The sequence below is a fragment of the Tricharina praecox genome (genome assembly GCF_024521635.1).
Source record: "Tricharina praecox strain CBS 144465 chromosome Unknown BZA05scaffold_29, whole genome shotgun sequence".
Lineage (NCBI taxonomy): Eukaryota > Fungi > Ascomycota > Pezizomycetes > Pezizales > Pyronemataceae > Tricharina > Tricharina praecox.
The window spans coordinates 348,000-367,850 of NW_026250431.1; the positions used below are offsets into that span (position 1 = coordinate 348,000).

At 53.9% G+C, this 19,851-nt stretch overlaps 6 protein-coding genes across 6 annotated transcripts; 4 read left to right on the plus strand and 2 right to left on the minus strand.

Moving 5' to 3' along the window:
- The first annotated feature begins 3,202 nt into the window (after positions 1 to 3,202).
- BZA05DRAFT_409313 (uncharacterized protein) lies at positions 3,203 to 5,046 on the plus strand. Its single transcript, XM_051484781.1, has 2 exons — positions 3,203 to 4,332; positions 4,408 to 5,046. The coding sequence occupies exons 1-2, from the start codon at positions 3,318 to 3,320 to the stop codon at positions 4,959 to 4,961; spliced, it is 1,569 nt and encodes a 522-aa protein (XP_051336090.1). The 5' UTR covers positions 3,203 to 3,317; the 3' UTR covers positions 4,962 to 5,046.
- A 351-nt stretch (positions 5,047 to 5,397) lies between these two features.
- On the minus strand, positions 5,398 to 6,205 carry BZA05DRAFT_448261 (uncharacterized protein; the record flags this gene model as incomplete). Its single annotated transcript, XM_051487237.1, has 4 exons — positions 5,398 to 5,729; positions 5,788 to 5,851; positions 5,921 to 5,941; positions 6,005 to 6,205. The coding sequence occupies 4 exons, from the start codon at positions 6,203 to 6,205 to the stop codon at positions 5,398 to 5,400; spliced, it is 618 nt and encodes a 205-aa protein (XP_051336091.1).
- Positions 6,206 to 7,315: 1,110 nt separating this feature from the next.
- Positions 7,316 to 8,727, minus strand: BZA05DRAFT_157450 (putative succinate dehydrogenase iron-sulfur protein precursor). The gene is made up of 3 exons (XM_051479055.1): positions 8,032 to 8,727; positions 7,514 to 7,962; positions 7,316 to 7,428 (listed from the first exon to the last, which is right to left on the minus strand). Exons 1-3 carry the CDS (start codon positions 8,396 to 8,398, stop codon positions 7,396 to 7,398), a joined length of 849 nt encoding a protein of 282 aa, XP_051336092.1. The 5' UTR covers positions 8,399 to 8,727; the 3' UTR covers positions 7,316 to 7,395.
- Positions 8,728 to 9,981: 1,254 nt separating this feature from the next.
- BZA05DRAFT_157447 (pheromone-processing carboxypeptidase KEX1) lies at positions 9,982 to 12,324 on the plus strand. The gene is made up of 2 exons (XM_051479054.1): positions 9,982 to 10,238; positions 10,357 to 12,324. Exons 1-2 carry the CDS (start codon positions 10,096 to 10,098, stop codon positions 12,014 to 12,016), a joined length of 1,803 nt encoding a protein of 600 aa, XP_051336093.1. The 5' UTR covers positions 9,982 to 10,095; the 3' UTR covers positions 12,017 to 12,324.
- Positions 12,325 to 13,678: 1,354 nt separating this feature from the next.
- Positions 13,679 to 14,961, plus strand: BZA05DRAFT_476780 (uncharacterized protein). Its single transcript, XM_051488273.1, has 5 exons — positions 13,679 to 13,933; positions 13,985 to 14,295; positions 14,332 to 14,401; positions 14,469 to 14,538; positions 14,609 to 14,961. Exons 1-5 carry the CDS (start codon positions 13,838 to 13,840, stop codon positions 14,941 to 14,943), a joined length of 882 nt encoding a protein of 293 aa, XP_051336094.1. The 5' UTR covers positions 13,679 to 13,837; the 3' UTR covers positions 14,944 to 14,961.
- A 1,931-nt stretch (positions 14,962 to 16,892) lies between these two features.
- Positions 16,893 to 18,107, plus strand: BZA05DRAFT_421701 (uncharacterized protein; the record flags this gene model as incomplete). Its single annotated transcript, XM_051485748.1, has 6 exons — positions 16,893 to 17,116; positions 17,288 to 17,329; positions 17,454 to 17,532; position 17,655; positions 17,775 to 17,912; positions 18,079 to 18,107. 6 exons carry the CDS (start codon positions 16,893 to 16,895, stop codon positions 18,105 to 18,107), a joined length of 513 nt encoding a protein of 170 aa, XP_051336095.1.
- Between the last annotated feature and the right edge of the window lie 1,744 nt (positions 18,108 to 19,851).

Sequence of the window (19,851 nt, forward strand, 5' to 3'; positions counted from 1 at the left end):
CACCGCGCTTACCACCAAGTACCTACCAAGGTAAAACCGATCTCGTAGAGCGTAGTTTTAGATTCAGGGCTCCGCAGGGCTCGTCGACATTGCAAGTCGTACTCTGTTAGGTATCTACCAGTGCATCATCGCGGAAATTTAACTAGAGCGTTTCCGGGCCGACCGGAATAGTCATCTAGTGTAGCTACCTGCCATCGTTTCCGGAACATGAACAAAGACCGGACCCACAATTCATCAGTCCCGTACAGTGTGCAATCTGATAAGGTGTGAGGTGGTGGCCGAGCCGGTCGGTGGAGGTGAGAAGTAAACATAGTTTGACGTGTAGGTGGGAAGGATAACTCAAATCATCACCAGACATTTCTTCACATGTATGAAGGCCTTGAGTAACTTTCAGACCAGAACTTGGCCGGAAAGGCTCCTTAGCCGGTTCTCCGTCTACAGCCCCTCAAATATCTAGATCTACTGGATCTGAACACGACTTTCTCAGCACTTGCAACAGTGGAACATGAAGGTTAAAGTTTGCCACGACTGCCGAAGATTCTGGACTACAGTGCAGTAGCCATAAATCTAATCCCATATTGCAGCATTTTCAAGCATGCATCAGTTAAGTTCCTCAATATTCGTAAAGTATTCCATACTCCTCCCCCTCACGACGCAATCCCCGTTTCAGTTGTACGAGTACTCCTCATCACGACTACCGGGGCGCCCGAAAGGCTCTGGAAGGCTTACGATCCCCAAGGCTCGGCCGTATGGCGTATGCGTGGATACCTACGTCAATAGCCGCGATGGACCGTGCGCGTATCGGAAGCCCAAGGCTCTGAGTATGTATCTGCTGCGTAAGAGTATTCTGCCTTGGATTGCGCGAGCGGGTATGGAGAGCCCCTCCGCCCCGACGAGAAGTAAGAGAATCAACATATAATCTCCATCTACCAGGTACCCATCCTGATATCACTCTGGCCAATATTCTTGACACTCCTGATTACTCTCCAATCGTGTCCGCAGAAATTAGTTCCCATTGCGTGCAAAACCCAAGTACCGAACTAGAAATATTATAGAACAGATTTTGTTTCGTGGACGACAATATATTGTGGCCGTATGTGGGGCGAAGAACAACCGGATTGCGAGCGAGCGGTTCTTATCCGACTAATTTTCCCTGTCCCATTCCCTCTGCGCCGGCCACGAGAATGCCGTATGGCTTTCCGAAGCGGTCATTGAGGGAGTGCTGACCGAGACCTAGCACTGTTCTACGGAGCGTGAGGCTGATGACGCCCAAGCAATTTCGCTGCTGCAGTCTCTTGGTATCATCCGTGAAATGCATAGCCCGGTGGGAAGGCTTCATTCTGGGCCGTGGATTGGCCTTCTCCCCGATACCTCTAATCACTGTTCCGCACCTTAATGCTTCGGCTCGGGATCCTGCTCTCTCTGGTCCGTCGATCGGATATATCGGTTCGCGTTCTATCGCCGCTTGCTCGGAGGATTGTCCGAGGTATTGGCCAGTGTGCGAGTGTCCTGTTTTCAGCTGACAGTAGTTCCCGCGCCGCAGCTTCTTGGGATTTTCCGTGATTGCCGTTTTCGGCTTCTGAGCTTTCCGAGAGCCAGTGGATTTTCCCTTCTATCTTTTCCCTGCCCCAATCCTGTGCCTCTTGCCCATTCTCCCCCGAAGCTTGCTGTTTGAGGTAGCCCAATGGCTTTGTTCGAGATCGGAGAACTAACCGGTAAGAAATCCATTGTTTGTTGTGGTGTGGCTCGCATCAAAGGCTTTGTTCTTTGTTTGCGCACACTGTTTCCATAACACATACCGGAAACCCGTCCGTTTCACCATCTCACTCGCCGTGGCTGTACAAAACCCATCACCCACAACCCACAGCCCGCAATCCAACTTCTCCATCGTCCAGCAGACTCCATCAAGTTTTCAGGACGGCAAACAGGGACGAAAAGAAGTTACCCACGCAAAATCCCCAGCCCTCGTCAAGATGGTCGACGCAAAAACCATGACGATGCAACAAGTGCTCGAGCGGCTCAACCGGCATCTCGAAGCGCTGCAAGCGTTCACGCCGACGCTCTCGATGCACGCCAAACTAACGGAGGAGCTAGTGCTACCGCTCACGATCCGCGACGAGGACGACTTCGTGCTGACGCGGCGCGATGGCCAGCCCGGTTACCGCGAATTCCAGATCGAGGCGCTCTACAATTCCCTCGAGACCTTCGGAAAGTACGTCGAGGTAGCCTTGAATGCCTCGCACGCTTGTGTCCTTGAACGATCGGGTCGCGACGGGAAGGCGATGGGCGAGTGGATTGCGCTCAAGCAGGCTACTTACGAGGCCCTCGCTATTATCAGTCAGCGCGCCCTCAACGCCCGCGAGCAGAACAGCGACATCGCGAAGGCCTATAAGCGGCTCAAGGGCCTTGTGGATCTGGCGCTGGAGGAATTGCCTGACTTGATACTGCAAGTTCAAAGTTCGTAGTCCCTCCCATCCCTTTCCGGCCTCCCAATACGGGAATCGAGTGATTCACATGAGCCGAGCTTTCTTGAGCTCGGCGTTGAGCACCGACGATCAAGTAGCCATACATCCGCCAACAGCCCCCTTTCCTCTTGCCAGACCCAGATGAAGGACAGCGGGCGGTATCGGATCGGGTTTTGCAGGGGCGGGGGTGCTAAGTGGGCTTCGGTCCGGCTTGGTTCGAGCCGGCTCATGTGCATCCATCACTCTCGGGCCGAGAAGCAAATTCGAAAGTTTTCCGTTTCGCTGACGCCGAGAGTAGAATTGGCGCAGAATCCAGGTTCGGATACGACTTTCGGTACGGATAATAGTTCGGCAACGAAAAAACTCGTCGAGAATTTGAAGGAACAATTGAGGATACAGCAGCTGAAAACACCGCCGATGGTCGAAGCCGAGATCCTCGAGCTCCGTCAGCAACTCGACACGGCCAAAGTTCAGTTGGGGAAGTTCCACAAGATGCGTGCGGATATTCACGCAGTGGATAATCGAACCGAGGAGGAAAAAGGCATCCAGCACTTCAGGGACATCGCCCGTATCACCGAGCTGGAGCAGATGATCGCCAAATTGGAGAAGGATAACGCCAAATTGGAACAGCGCCAGGAAGCCAACAGTAAGAAAGCCACCTCGCGCGAATGCAAGATGGCCTTCCGGGAGCTGGACGATGTCCGGTATAACCAGTTGATCCCGGCGGTAATGGACGATACGCGGACCAGCTTCCTGCTGCGATGGCAGCAACTTTGCGACCGGATAGCCACTTGGGCACAGGTGGGATATCATTACGCGCCGGAGGCAGAGCTGGTGACTATAGAGGACTTTATGACGATGACTTTAAGCGATGATAATTTGATGTGTATCTATGCCAGAGACATATCCGTGCGAAACGCAGCCTTCGTCGAACTCTATAACAGTAGTAGCAGACATCTTGTCATCCAAGGCCTAGTGCACCGCATTCTCCACGAAGAGGTTTTCGAGGGCGTCAAGAAATTCCTGAAGTTCGAACTTTCAGAACCAACAGTGAGTTGGATGGACAAGCCGCAGCCAGTTTTGGGGTGGACTGGCGGCATGCGCAGACTCTATCAAGGGTCTAACAGGGAGCCCAAAAGTTGGAAGACACGAAAGTGGGAGGTCCTGACGGCAAAGAATCTCGGAGACACCAATACTGCAACCTTTGACCCGCTCAGTTATTCCGAGATAGATCTGCAAACGAAGGAACAACTCATGGCCAACAGCGCCGAGGAGCGCGAGAAGAAGAAAGCCCTGCGATACGATATCTTTACCGACATGGACACCCGTTTCCAGCACAGTTTCGACCTGAAGGCGTTCCACCTGAACCGCGCAAGAATGATGAAGACCATCTTCCAGCTCGTCGAAGATCCCATGCGGCCGGACATGCTCCGCTGGCGAACTTCCGTCGTGCGGTTGATATTCGACACGGTCGAGCACGCGCGCATCGCGCACGACAAACTGATCCGGCGGTCGGCGCTTAAGTACGAGCTCTGGAACATCGTCAAGGACGCGCTGAACCTGGCCATCTCGATGCAGTGCCAACGTAAGTGCTGGTACACGCGCATGAAGCCGCCCGTGGATGACTATCAGTTCGAAGGGCGGGCGATGGTGGACGTGCGCGAAGAGCCGTGGCTAGGCGACGATCCCGAGATCGTTGCGATATTGGAACGGGCCAAGGAAATCAACCATATCCCATGGGAGCTCTTTTCGATCGGAAAGGTGCAGTTGACGGTGACACCCGCGTTGTTCGTGCGCGGCGACGACGATGACTACAGCGCCGGAAGCGAAATTATGGTGGCCCCGGCTGGTGTCGTTCCACGCATTGGTTTGTTCTCCATTCCGTTCTGCGCTCCGCTGCTTTTCATTTCCACGAAACCGTGACTGACTGATGCCCTTTCAGGCGACATTCAGCAGATGAGGGCGTGGGTGCGAGAACAGGATATGGTGGACAAGGAGGACCGGGTGCAAAAATCAAAGTCTCTGGTCAAAATGTTGAATGAGGATCGGGAAAGAATGGAGCGAGAAGGAGCCAAGACCAAGGAATGGAACCCGTATCACGACCTCCGCGATGACGATGACATGACCGGTCCCACAGACCTCATCCCCTTAGGAATGGGCAAGGCGTGCGAGACGAAGGAGGGCAGGCTCAAGTGGGGGGAAAAGGAGAAGGCTGAGGCCCAGAAAGCACGAAAACGTGCCAAGGAGAGGGGCAGGGAGGTCATGAATGAACTATTGGCGGAACATGGGGAGGAAGAGCGACGGAGGAGGCAGAAGAGGCAGAAGCCGTCGGTTCCGTTTCAGTACGAACGGACAATAGAGGAGAGAGAAGAGGAAGAGGAGAGGATCCTGTTGAAGGAAAGAGATAACGAGAAGGATAGGGATCACAAGTCGCCCTGGCTACCCGTCGACCTGGGAGACGAGTATGATTTTACGAAAAAACCGGAGGATGAATGAATATGTGCGTGTATGAGGGAGGGACGAGAGTCGAGGTTTTACACAGAAACGTCAGGGAAACAATTACAAGCTCAATTTGTATCGCATCTACCTGGCTTGGATACATAATGTACTCTAGCCATCCCCATCGAGAACGTGTGAGACGATACGTCTGATGATTCGCCAGTGACCAAATCCCCCTCCGCCAACCACGTTTTGTCGATCTTGGAGCGGGGGCACAGGAGCTTAATCTTCAAACCCACGGCGTGTGTAAGGTAAAAGTGGCCAATCTAGCCCCAATGCATTCGCCCCTTCTTAGTTTCCATCATTCGTAAAAGTATGTAGGCCCAACCTAAGTTTAGAATCAGCCGTAGAAATCCGATAGGCGGCAAACATTCGACACTCCTCTACCCTCAGCCACCTGGTCCCCCCCCCCCCCCCCACTTCCCTTGTATTTCTACTCCTCCCTCCATTTCAATGCATGAGGCCAGGTATCTTGTAGCTTGAGGTACGCAACCAGAGTGGCACACATGTATCTGGGATAGTCTCTGGCTACGACGACAGCAGTGCCATTATTGCCGCCTGAGTATTCCGCGACCCTGGACACCAAAAACCTAGCATAAAACACGACTTGATCCGGCACGAGCTGGCGAGCGTCGGCCTCCTTCTTGACGATTGCTGAGAACTCGGGGCGCTGTGCGAGAGCATCGAGCGTGCGCTGCACTCCTTCCCCTTCGCCGTATGAGTACGGGACGTACTGGTTCAGCGAAGCGTGGAAGGCGATTCGTTCTGTTTATGCATACCTAGTTAGTGGGGGGGAGAGGGAAAATAGGAAAGGACAACAAACCGAGTGCCCCGCGCGTATTGAACTCGTTGTGAAGCCGCAAATGGTCTTCGAACAGCCGAAGCGCCTTGCCCCGCCAACAACATGTCAGAACCCCAGCCCAAGTGGTGGAATACAGCGCAGATAGGTATCGTACCTTGATCTGCTCGACCTCGCCCTGCCAACGGCATGTCAGAAACCCAACTCAAGTGGAGGAATACAGCGCAGATAGGTATCGTACCTTCATCCGCTCGACCAGGTCGGCCGCAGCAGCGTCTCCCCCTCGAAGACCCTCGTTACCGAGCGCGGCAATCCCCTCCCGGAGCCGGCGAAACCGAACAATTGGGTCATCGAGCCAAGCCTGGACAATTCCGGTCCCGGGATCCTCGTGCGGCGTCGAGATATCTCCGCGCCGGTCGGTGTCGGTGTGGAGCTGGTTCATTTCTTTCACCAGTCATTAGCGGCCTGTCGGAGCCTCTCGAAGAGCTGGGGGTTGTGTCCGTGGGCCACGAAGAATAGCCTCCTGCCGGGATGATCGCTATATATTTCGTAGACTTTCGTCAGGTCAGGGCCCAGGTCGGGGTCCGAGTTTGAGCTACTCAGAAGACTGCGCTGAGGACGGTGAAGAGAACCACGGAATTGAACAGGAACAGGACGGCGGAGGGACATGCGAAGAGAGCTGCGGAGCGCCTCTCCCAGCAAGAGATTTCCGAGCATCGTGTAGGTAGGGTGAGGTGTGAGAATAGAGAGCGGGAAGGAAACGGAGGACTGATGATCAATCGTAATCGCTGGTTCGAAGGGCTCTGGATGGAAGGGAAGGAAAAATATGTCTGCTCGCTCGTATCTTTAATACCTGTAGGACGACGCTGTGGCTACTCACAATACTCACAATATCTTACTCACACGGAGACTCACTTCTCTGTGAGTGTGAGTGTTGATTGTCACGTTTGGTTGGCTGTACCTACATATCTTATCACTCGTTTGTTCACTGTTTGTCACGTGCATGCTCCCTCTCGTTACATTTCGCTGTCGAGTTGGAGGGAGGGAGGCGGAAGGTGGTCCGGTCTAGTCCTCACGCGGAAATGGGTAGCAGCGGGTCGGACCTGGTCTTCATGCCGGACTTCACATGAGAAATCTTCTGAGCTGAACTGTAACTACTGGTGTGCGGAGCTAGATGTACTTCGGAGGTAACGGCTTCATTATCGTCATTATCTTCATATAGGAGGTAGCAGTTGTGACCTGTGGGAGCGAAGAGGAGGATGAATGAGGGCTAAGAATGAAGAAGGGCTGAGAATGAATAAGGACGGCCCTGCAGGGACGAGGGCCTTTTAGCAGTGGCTGCTTCACCGTCACCACGAACTAGAAACAAACACGTAGTGCATCTGCGATATAACATGATACATTCGCAATTCGCAAATCCAACAGTCAATTCAACCCAACAAGCAGCAGTCAGGAAAAGAAAAAAATATTGAAGCAAGCAAACAGAAGTCAGTCCTTGTGTACAGTTACCAACTCCCTCAATCCTCAAAATTCAGTGATCCTCCAAATGCACCTCTCAAAAACACGTTCTTTTAACAGTACTATAACATTCTTCCCGAAACCCCCCTAGTGGACCAAAAGAAAACGCTACGCTTATGAGCTGCCGAGAGCCAGCTCCTTCTTGATCTATTGCGTCGCAGCACGTCAGAAATGATCTCCAGCAAGAGAGGGTGGAGGGGTGGAGGGGCGGAGGGGCGGAGGGGATTCTCACCTTGGCGATGGCCAAACCTGGGTTCAAGCCCTTGGGGCAAGTCCTTGCACAGTTCATGATGGTGTGACACCGGTAGACGGACATCTCATTGTCGAGGGCGGCCTTCCGCTCCTCAGTGAACTGATCACGGGAGTCCGCGATCCACCTGTAGCTCTGCATAAGGACGGCGGGGCCGAGGTACTCGCTCGAGTTCCACCAGTAGGAGGGACACGAAGTCGAGCAGCACGCGCACAGAATGCACTCGTACATTCCGTCGAGCTTCTTGCGGTCGGCGATGCTCTGGATGTTCTCCTTCATCGGTGTGGGAGCATCCTTGCGCTGCAGATACGGCTTGATCGACTTGTACTGCTTGTAGAATTGCGTGAGATCGGGCACGAGGTCCTTCACCACGTACGTGTGCGGGAGCGGGTAGATCTTGGTGGCGGTGGTAGTGTCGGATTCGATACGGCCTAAAAATCAAAGCGGTCAGCCCCCACGCCACCCCGAGAGTGTCAGAACAGGACAGGGACAAGACATACACAAGCAAGCCAATGTGTTGGTTCCTCCAATGTTCATCGCGCAACTTCCACAAATACCCTCTCTGCAGCTTCGTCTGAAGGTCAAGGTAGGGTCCATTTCGTTCTTCATGCGGATGAGCGCATCGAGCACCATGGGTCCGGTCTGATTGAGATCCAGCTCGTACTCCTGCATGTACGGCTTCTTCTCGGGCTGATCAGGGTTCCAGCGGTAGACCTGGAACTTCTTCATGCGGGGGGCCTTGGACTCGGGGGTGGAGGGGGGTGCCTGCGAAGTCGCCACGGAGGCGAGGCCCCGGGTCGCAGCGGGGAAGGATGTGCGTGCGGCGGCGGCGCGAAGAGCGCTTCTCGAGAGGACGGAGGCCGACATTATGTGTTGTATTTGTTCACGTTCAATAGAATATGTGTGGAAAGTGGGTGGAAGAGAAGCGAGTTGCGGGGCGGTGGTAGTGGGTTATATCGAACCCAATTCCCTTGTTCCGGACGATGACGATATCTGACGAAGAAAGGTGTGAAGGGGCGGTGGATTAGAAAGGAGAGGAGGGAAAGGTCGGTCGGTCGCTGTTGGAAGAGAAGGCAAAAGACACGGGAAGAGAAGGCAAAAGTCACGGCCAGAGATCGAGAACCGTAGTGCGATTGCCTCCGTCGATCTTCGGAACGGTGGGTTAACCTCGGTCGAGAGCGGGGGGTCACCCACCAATCACGGCGCCGCAATTGGAATAACTGGGGGCCGGAGGATCTGATTAGATACCGAGAAAGGGCACTCGACACGGGATGAACGGAACTGCGCAACGACGAAGAAGACTCAGCGAGACCCGGGACAGTCTCTACGGGACTCTAGGTTCGACCGGAACAATACCGCCACGGGCGAGGCGTTCACGGTGAGTAAGAATGCTGCCTTTTGCGGTCCGTGATGCTGAGAAAGCAGGCATCGACGCGTCCGACTTGCACATGTGATCACGTTCGAAGGCCAAGGAAAGCGTCGGCTGCGCCACTGCTCTTGTCCGATCCACAGCAACCCTCAAAGTCGGATAATCATTGGTGCCACATAACATAAGCACGGTGCGGAATAAGCATCGGGTTGCACGGGCAGGTCGCAGATTAGCGTCACGCTTCTCTTCTACTTCACGAAGGACAACTCGGTGCGATGGATAAGTGGCGATCGACAAGTGGCGATCGGCTTGTGCGTGCTGGCGGGGCCGGAGATAGAGTACCTACCACTCGGCATGTCCACCGACTACGGCTCTCGGTGAAAGGGCTGCGGATTCGGAGATTTCAGGCACGCGTTCATCGACTGTCACTCGCAACTTTGCCACATTGTCCTTTTGTCACTGTATAGCTCTGTCACTCTGTCCCTCTGTCTTATTGTCACATGATCGTGTTGCCTCTCTATCCCTCGGTCTCTTGTCACATGATCGTGTTGCCTCTCTATCCCTCGGTCTCTCTCTCACTCTGTCGCGTTGCCCTTTTGTCACTTTGCGACCGAAGGCTATCGACATAAACAACGGCTTTCTTTGGTGGCTTCGCTCGGTGTGAGTCCTGTTTCCTGAACGATCTGCTCCTGATCAGCTGTCGTGCCACGGGTTAGCACTCGACGAACCAACATGATTCGATAATTTTGGTTCGTGCAAGTCCTGGCGCCTGGCGGTAGTTATCTCGAGTAGAACCCAAGCGAGCCCGACGCCTCCTTGACGCTCGTTACCCATCCCGAAGCCCCCCATTCCGAGGCAGCTCATTCCGAAGCTACCCATCCCGACGCAGGGGGTGTTTTCGATCGCCGCCAGTTTGATTTCTGCCGCGGCCGTCAACGCGACTCTGGCTGTCTGGGCGCCAAGCATCAGCTAAGAGGCCACGACGCCCTGCACGGACACCCAGGTGCAGCGAGGAAGTTATAGTTGCCGTCCAGTTGCAGCTCTTCCGACCGCTCTTCACCGGCCGATCGACATCTCTCCCCACCTTTTTCCCGTCCCCGCCTGGGAAAAGAAGCACAGTTACAGCTCTTGCTCCCCCACGAATCCGCGAAACTCGAACCGCTCTTGAAAGGCACGCGCCCAGACACCGCGAAGCATGCGGTTCTCAATCGCGGGGCCGGCACTGCTCCTGCTGGCCGCCGGAGAGATTGCACTGGCGGCATCGGCCACCGCCGCAGATTACTTCGTCAGGAATCTTCCGGGGAAACCGAAGGACTCGCTCATTAAGATGCATGCTGGGTGGGTTCTCTCTGTCGGTGCGGCCGTGGTGATGGGGTGGTGGTAGCGGCGCCAGTGGTGGGGGGAGGGGGGAGCTTACTCTTAGCACCAGCTGACCCGCCGAGTGTGTTGCGTGCAGCCATATCGAAGTCGACCCAGAAAACAACGGCCACCTCTTCTTTTGGCATTTCCAGAACAAACATATCGCGCAACGGCAGCGGACGGTGATATGGCTCAACGGCGGGCCAGGCTGCTCCTCGATGGATGGAGCTCTGATGGAGATTGGGCCGTATCGCCTGAAGGATGAGAATACGTTGGTCGAGAATCCAGGGTCCTGGCATGAGTTTGCCAACGTGCTGTTCGTCGACCAGCCGGTCGGCACCGGGTTCTCGTACGTCAACACGGATCACTACCTCACCGAGCTCGACCAGATGGCGGATCAGTTTATGGTCTTCCTGACAAAGTTCTTTGAGCTGTTTCCCGAGTACGAGGAGGATGACATTTACATTGCTGGGGAGTCGTATGCCGGGCAACACATTCCCTACATCGCGGAAGCGATCCTGAAGCACAATGACAAGAGGGACACGACGAAGTGGAACTTGAAGGGGTTAGTCATCGGGAATGGCTGGATCGACCCGGAGCCCCAGTATCTTTCCTACACGACATTCGCGTACAAGCATGGACTCCTCGTGAAGGACTCGAACAAGGCCAAGCTCATCGAGATGCAGCTGTCGATCTGCATGAAGGATCTTGCACGCGGCGGCGCGGATCACGTCGATACGCTGTCGTGCGAGAACGTGCTCAACGATATTCTCACCAAGACGCAGCACAAGAATGACAAGGGAGAGAACGTCTGCTGGAACATGTACGACGTCCGGAAAACCGATACCTACCCATCGTGCGGCATGAACTGGCCCCCGGATCTCTCGAGCGTCGGACCTTACCTCCGCCGCAAGGACGTGATCAAAGCCCTTCACATCAACTCCGACAAAAAGTCCGGCTGGGTCGAGTGTGCCGGAGCTGTCTCGTCGTCCTTCAAAGCCCGCCACTCCAAGCCCTCCGTCAAGCTCCTCCCCGGCCTCCTCGAGAAAATCCCAATAATCCTCTTCTCCGGCGACCAAGACCTGATCTGCAACCACATCGGCACTGAGGAGCTGATCAACAACCTCAAATGGAACGGCGGCAAAGGCTTCGAGCTTTCCCCCGGCAACTGGGCGCCCCGCGAGAACTGGATGTTCGAAGGCAAGCCCGCGGGTATATACCAGTCTGCGCGAAACCTCACCTACGTGCTGTTCTACAACTCGTCGCACATGGTGCCGTTCGACGTTCCGCACGCCAGCAGGGACATGCTGGACCGGTTCATGGAGGTTGACATCGCCACCATCGGCGGCGACCCGAAGGACTCACAGATCAACGGCCAGAAGGGCCCTCTGATCGCCGTGGGCAACCACCCGAACTCCACCGCGGCGAAGGAGGTCGAGAAGGCGCGGATTCAGGCGGCACGGTGGGACGCCTACTACCGCTCCGGCGAGGTGGCGCTGATACTCGTCGCCTCTGCCGCCGTCATCTGGGGGATCTTTATCTGGCGGCAGCGGCAGAAGCGGAACCGTCTCGGGTACAAGGGGGTGCGCAGCGATGTGGGGCTCGAGGACGGGCGCGAGTGGGACGAGGGCCAGCTCGAGGACTTGGCGCCGCGGCGGGAACGGAGGAAGTCGCTGGACGAGGCGGAGAGGTACTCGCTCGGCGGCGAGAGCAGCGATGACGATGATCATCTCGGCAAGGGTAAGGGGAAGGCGTAGTGTAGAGAGACCGGGTGTATGCGAGTGATTGATTGGTTGTGCGTTACTTTAACTTACTTTACTTTGCTTACTTTATGCATCGCTTTGCGTGTTGGAATCTTTTTCTTTGTCTCTGCTTCTTCGAGTTTCCCATCCATGTATTACATACACACACGCGACCGATGCAGTGCGACTTGCAAGGAAATACTTTTGGAATCGCTAGGGAGGGCGGACGGTGGTGATGAGATGTGGTGAACTACTGGGGTGCAGTGAATCATGCCATGCCCACGCGGGTTGGTCCGCCGGATTGTCGCGGTAGAAATTGACGCGCTGAAACTTATGTACCTCCTGAGTACCTGCTGTTCGTTTGTGTACGGAAACCATACGAAAGCTAGGTATCGTCGGGCGAGGTTGGGCTGATGAGAGGGCCAGTCCGGACCGACCTATGTAAAGTACCAGGTCAAAAGTTTTTGTACACCTCCCCAACAGCGCCACCACACCACAGACATAAATCTCTCTAACACAACAACCACACATCAGAAAGTAGTAATAATTGACATATATCATGAATTCATACCGATAAAGCTTCAATGAGATTTCCAGCTCGCTAGTCTAATTATTTTATGCGAAGTAGGGTGGCTTGGCGGATTTCCCTTTTACCGAGGCAGGTCATTTCCCGCCATAGATACAGCAACCATAAGGTAGTGTAAAAATATGTACACCATTAGAAGGGCTTCTAAATCAGGTAGAAAACCTCGATTGAAATCGGCACATAATTCTAACTCGTGGTTGTTGAGTAATACCATATGGGAGAAAAGTTGGTGTTGAAACAGATTGTCACGCAATAATTTTGTATGGGGGCCCCATACAAAATCTGAAATCACTCTCCAACCCGTGTACAACACCAACCCAGGCGCCACCAATTCGAAGCGAAAGCCGTCAGAACTCTTATATGTGATGCATCTTGCGATTCTAAAGCTTCTATGAAAGACTTGATTTTTTTCCGCCACGTGAAGGGTGGGTTTTGGTTATTTGAAAATGGGCATTTTGGGTGTAAAACGGCCCCTGTACAAAAACTTTTGACCTAGTACTTTACATACCAGGTACCTGGGTGCGTTTCAAGAACGCCGACTGTAATTATGGCCTTACAAGACGTGGACGCCAACGTCGAGATGGTGGGACGGTGGGACGGTGAGATCTACCGGTACCGTAGTTTCACTATGTATGATACTAGGTACCTGGTTCTGCACTCTTCTTCTTTCCATCAAGACTGTTCCCTGGATCCTTCCTACCTACTCAAGGTTTATACTTTCTACTGAAGCAATAACCACGGTACTCAATTGCTGGCCTCCAAAACCCAAGGCCCTGGGGACACTCTGAAACCGCCTGCTAGATTTACTACACTGAAACCCTCAATCGGATGAGAGTAGAGACCCCACTCCCTGACTGCCGCCGGCTCATCCAACAGTGGCGTTCGGTGCACCTCCACCGCCACTTTCGGGATGTGAATACTTGTGAAGGTATGTCACGTAACGAGGGCTCCAGCGGGAAATCCCAAATCACAAACGACCTACCTACAGTACATACGGGATTCACGGTCAAATGAGAGAGCATATGACAAACCGTGCTGTGAGTACAATGTTGTGAGTATTGTGAGTAGCCTATGCTAGCGTCACCCTCGACCAGCTTCTTCCTATAGCTATTAAAGATGCGAACGAACGGACATATTCTTCCTTCCCTTCCATCCAGAGCCCTTCGAACCACGACTACGATCGATCATCAGTCCTCCGCTTCCTTCCTACTCTCGATTCTCACACCTCATCCTACCTAACTACCTATACGATGTTCGGAAGTCTCTTTCTGGGAGGAGCTCTCCGCAGCTCTCTCCGCATGTCCCTACGCCGTCCTGTTCCTATTCCCGTTCCCCTCCGTAGATCTCTTCACCGTCCTCAGCACAATCTTCTGAGAAGCTCACACTGGATCACTGACCTGGACGCTGACCTGGACGCTGACCTGGACGCTGCCCTGGTCGACTCCCACGAAGTTTTTGAGGGATATCCCGGCGAGAGCTACCTATACCTGCGCGGCTACAGATACAGATACGGTCCCGACCGGCGGTGTAATGATATCGAGATCGATATCTCGGTGGCGGACGTCAGCCGCTGCGAGGATACCAAGGAGGATACCGGAACTGAGGCCGAAGTTGAAGTTGTCAAGGCTCGGCCCGATGATGCAAGTGATAAGTTTAGCCAGCTCCATGCGGCGATTGCCGCGCTCGTTGGTGAGTGCCGTCAGGAGAGGGATGCTGCGCTCGTTGGCGAGTGCCGTCACGAGAGGGATGCTGCGCTCGTTGGCGAGTGCCGTCAAGAGAGGGATGCTGCGGTTGCACTGGGAGAGCATATCAAGGTCTGTACCTACCTATTCCCCTATGTACTTACGTTGAACGGGTTTCTGACATGTTATTGGTTGGCAGGGCGAGGCGCTTCGCCTGTTCGACGACAATCTGCGTCTCCGCAGCAAGTTCAATACGCGCGGTGCACTCGGTACGTAACATTTGTCCTTTCCTCCCCGTTCCTCTCTCCCACACACACTAAACCCATATTTCCAAACCAGAACGGATCGCCTTCCACGCCTCTCTGAACCAGTGCGTGCCGTACTCCTACGGGGAAGGTGAAGGAGTGCAGCGCACGCTCGATGCTCTCGCGCAGCAGCCGGGGTTCTCGGCAATCGTCAAGAATGAGGCCGACGCGAGACAGCTCGTGTCGGATCATGTCGTCGCTTGTGCGCGCTTTTTGGTCTCCGAGGTCGCGAAATACCTGGGCGGCAATGATGGCGTGGCGGTCGCTGTTAGAGCGAGGGATTACTCCAGACATGAGCTCACGGCGATCGTAGCGTATCTCAAGCTGCAGGATACTTGGGAGAATGCGTTGAAATGGAGGGAGGAGTAGGAAGAGAAAGGAAGGGGATGGAAAGGCGGAAAACTGGGATATGAGAAGAGTCAGGTAGTAGATACTGAATGAAATCTTCGCTCGTTGTTGTAGTCGATTTTTTTTTGGGAGCGTGTGGCGTGGTTGGAGGCATATCCACTTACTGACCGGTGCCCTTAATCGTGATTTATGACGGATTCCACATGCTCCTACAAACCAAACAACCAACCAAATGATTCCCATGCCGCAGTCGTTTTCATCTGGTAGGTAGTGGTGCTTTTTGTTTTTTCTTTCGGCATCACTCGAAGCGCTGTTTGAGTCATGTTATCTCACTCGCTTCTTCTTGTCCTCTTTAATTTCAAGGCGATGAAAGATCAAGATGATACTCCTGCTACTAACTAGTATGAATGGGAAATTATTTGCTGGGCCAGCAACTGGTACGAGAAAGCTGACCGTGTCAGAAAGCAACACCACCTTGTAGTGATGAATCATGAGTGGCAGTCACGTCCCATCACTAGTGGTAAAGTACGGCGGTTGGATCTCTTGATGCTCTCCAGAGCTTCAATACTGTCAGTACATAGGGAATTCCGGTGATCGGTAAGAATCATCTTGCACTCCGTGAAAAAGCCGTTCAACTTCAGCCGACATTGCTGGGATGGACAGAGTGTCAAGCGCCATTCGGCTCAGGACGGCGATACCCCGAGGAGCCTGCAAGATGCTGCAGCATAATCAACACGAGCGTTGCCCCGAGCACTACAAATGCATCCTCTCCCCGCCCTCGAAACCACGACCACCACCGCTCACTGAACTATGGAACCTCGATCCAGCTTCCCAGTGCCTCCCGAGATCACGCTCGAGATCATCGATGCCCTTCCGGGAATCCACGAGTATATAGATCTCCGGGGCACCTCACGGACGATCCGAGCAATCTGCAACTTGGTCTCACTGGCCGCTCTACGCCGGTTGCTGCTGAAGAGCGTGCTGAGAGCTCGATCGCGGCGACGCGGAGAGACTGCTTTCTTGGAATGGCTGGCCCGGCTGTGCCTACGGTTGGGAAGGGCCGGGTTCCTGTCGGGAAATAATAAGCAACGGAAGTTTTGCGCGGTGCTGGGTAGGGAGATCGATCAGGCGCTTTGGCTGCAGTTACGCGGGAGGTATGAGGATATCATATTGATGCATGATTGGTGATTGCGAGATACCCCTATAGAATAGTTAGCTAGCTTCAATGACTCAGTGAAGGTTTCCACCGTGTGTCTCCGCGTACATCTTGACTGTTCGGTCTCACGTCATCTTGACTCTCCTACCCCACTTCGCCTTGAATCTTCTGCAGCCCAGACCCTCCAACAGTTAGTTAACTGGCTGAAATAGGAACACTGGTTGAAACAGTTCAGTTCTGGATGGTTTCGTTGCCAGTTCAGTTGGGAACGGAGGCCGTCAGTTCGCAGTTGGTTTAGGTGAGTAGCACAGTTGTTCCCGGGAAAACGGGCTGAACTGCCAGTGTGACGGATGGACTGCCAGTGCAGCTACATCAGCGGCTTTGGTGTAGTGCAACTCAAGTTCCGTGGATGATGATCTCTCGCTGCCGCCACCGACTCACCGTGGCACTGCCGCCACGCAAGTCCGACTCCGCGGTAAAAGCAAAGGAAACAATGAATTAGTTAGTACAAAGCCTCTAAAACAAATCCCGTAAGCCGTAACCACACCCTTCGTAGCCATTCCTGCCCTCGGCCAGCCATCCGAACCCGCCATTCACGCCCTCTCTTCCTACTGGACAAAGAAAACGATGGTAGATACCCAGATCCATCTCGATGCAACTGTCTCAGCCCCGCTGGGCACACTGCCTCTCCCACTTTCGCAGTCCGTAGTATTAGTACTCTCCAACGTCTCTCAAACCCTCTCCAGGCGGAGTACCGAGTCGTGTCCGTCAAGGAGAATCATTTCTCGAAAGCTTCAGCCGAGGGGTCACCGGAATGGCAGGTGCTGCCACTTTCGTGTCGGTATTCCAGTGCCACAGCTGGATTCTCTCGTTTGGTGGCCGTGCTGTGCTGTATTTCCACAACGCCGGTAGACTTCGATACACGGTAGCCAACAAGGTCGGAATATCCTTCACCCCCTTCCATATCCAGCCCTCCTTCACTAGGCCCACCAATACCTCGCTGTCCGAGTACGCACTGAGCGGTGAGATGAACCATTTGTATAGGCTGCCAACCGCCAATTCCGGAATCCGTTTCCACATGCATAGGGATCACGGAGGACAAGTAAGAAGTACTGACATGGCAGGAAGTTGCTGATACTTATGTGGAGCCTTCGGGAATACCCACGAACGTCAAGCACTGAGTTATCTGTACTCTACACGTCATCAAAGAGGCAGCGACATCTGGCACCGAGTGACTAAGCATGATGCACAGTATGTGTTTTCTCTATCCTCCCTTCCGCACCTAAGCAAACCGAATCCCGCTCTCCCGCTTCCCCGCTCTCCCAGGCCTCCACTCCAGCATCTTCGCACACAATCAACACTCCCCCTTGCCAAGGTGCTCGTCCAGCGTCTCCTCCTATGGGACCCCGTTCGCGGTAAGAGCGTGCCCATTCATGACTGTGCCGCTCGCTCGAGTAAGTACTAAGGGTCGGTGCTGGCAGGACTTTTGTCAGCAAATCAGCCTCGTTGTGCTTGCCCGCTCTCCACTCAAATTTCAATTGTTAGCTCCCCCAGCTCTAGCTGTTGCCGAATGTAGTGTTAGTTATCGCTGGTTGTTAGGTATGCTTTATCTTCTTGTGAAACCCCGGGGTTTCACTGGGCTTTCCGGCTCTCCATCTTTATCCGTGATGATAGCTGGTGTGGTGACCTCCCCGAGCTCTGAAAGAAGCTTTTCGTCCAAACACCATGCTGGGCCCGGCAGAGAGAGCAATGGACCCGATCTGCCTCAGTAGTAGAGAGAGTAACTACCGGCTGCCGCTGAGAGATCCAACCTACAGCGGCGTCGCCAACACAGGTGAGAGATCCTATCTGGAATCGGCCTCCTTCGTCTCCCCCATAGCCCGCATCCACCCAGAATCCCAGATAGTCAGGTTGCTATCAGGAGAGGTAGCTGGTTAACTTGGTGCCTTTGTGGACTTACCTTTTTGGCAAGCGGTGCACTATGACTTGACATTCCATAGAGCTGGGGGTGCCTCCGGCACAGGTCTGAATGCGGAAAAGGGGAGATGTCTGTACCTTATGTGCCAATCTTGCGCATACAGGGCAGTTGCAGCAAGCACCACCTCTTATGATCCGTAGATCATGTGCTTGCCATTAACGAGAGTGATTTTCAGTACTGTATCACCATGGTGATCTAGCCGGGGCTCCTCGTCATGCATAGTTAAAAGTGGTGGTGGTGAGGGGGGGAACTCCGGTATCGATAAGGGGTTTTTTTAACCTTCGGGTTTTATCCTCTATAACAAAATAACATTATGTCCCTGGCCTCTGTGCGAGGGAACAAAGTTATTTGTTGGCAAATGGACACGGTGGCAGTGGATAGATATCTCGTGGTTGAGAGAACGAGAGGTAGTGTTGTCGGACCGAGCTCCGCTTGTGCTGCTCTTCCGGCTACCTGAGTAATAGATAATCGAATATCTGTTCGCCAGGATGTCCGGCAGCACATACTGAAACTATCATCGAGGCACAGATGGCTAGATAAATGACTACGACTACGACTGATATCCTGAGGGCCACCGTTTCCGTTTCCGTTTCCGCTGACTACGATGTGCCCGCTGCTTGATGCTGGAATCAATCATATGTACATTCAACAATGCGTGATCACTCCACCATCCCAACTCCAGAGACCATCCGGCCGTGTGCCTTACCCCCTCCCTCTCCCCCTGCCCCCTCAGGCCGAAGAATTTGAGAATACAAGGACATGCAAACTCGCTCGGTAGCCCTCCGGGCTTGCTCCTGCCCAGCCGTGGCCAATCAGTATCCGAAAAAGCCAATGATCGATACTCCCCACCTGTTCATCTCCCAAACATGTCCATCTCCCAAATTCCGCAGCGGTGCTCAAACTATGCAATGACATGCTGAAATTCCACCTCTACTTCACGGGGCCTTAAGGGACAATCTGACAGCCCGGAACATCCACTCGACAAGACTGGTAAGTACGGTGTTCCGTTTTCCTTCAGTAACCCGCACTCGGCCATCCAGATCGTCGTAAGGTATCTACACCCTTTCCAGTCACATCCTAGCTCTGCTAGTCCGCCCCAAATGGACAGGAATTGGGGCATCCTCTTCCGTGTCTCTCCTAGAGTACACTCAGCGGGCGATGTTGTGAGGGAAATCTCTCGTATTCTTCGTTTAGATCTGTAGACTGATGCCATGATCTCTCTTTCCTCCTAATATCTTCCCGAAACATCCCCTCGACGGTCAGAGCGGGTACACTCGCTGGACCATCCTCCTACACTTCCTGTTTCCAGGAAGGCCCATCGTTGCTGCCCCGATTTCTCCGTCGCCCCGCTCCGATCAGCCCGGTCGAGCGCTCTGTCAGAGTAGACGACTCGACGCCCATCCTTTTTCCTCGCAAGGACTTTCCTGCCGATATCCGTGCTCACGATGAAGTCGACAGCTGAATATGTCGTCCGCAAAATATCCGGATATCTGGACCTCGACCTCACCCGCTTCTTTGTCATGAATCATTAGCCACGCCTCCGCCCACAGGATTTGCTGCTTCCACTTACAAGTTACACACCCCGTAGTTCTTGAGCAGGTGCTCACTGGTTTGCTTGCCGCCCCTCATTCGCACCTCTGCTCCCCCTGATCTCCCTGATCTTGACAGATACCTACCGTGTTTTCAGGGGATGTCCCACCTTTGGTTGACGCACCGGGACGCTCCGATTTGCTCGCTTTGGCTATGGTATGAATCGTTTCCGACGCCATGCAACCGGTAGAGAAACAGTGTCGTC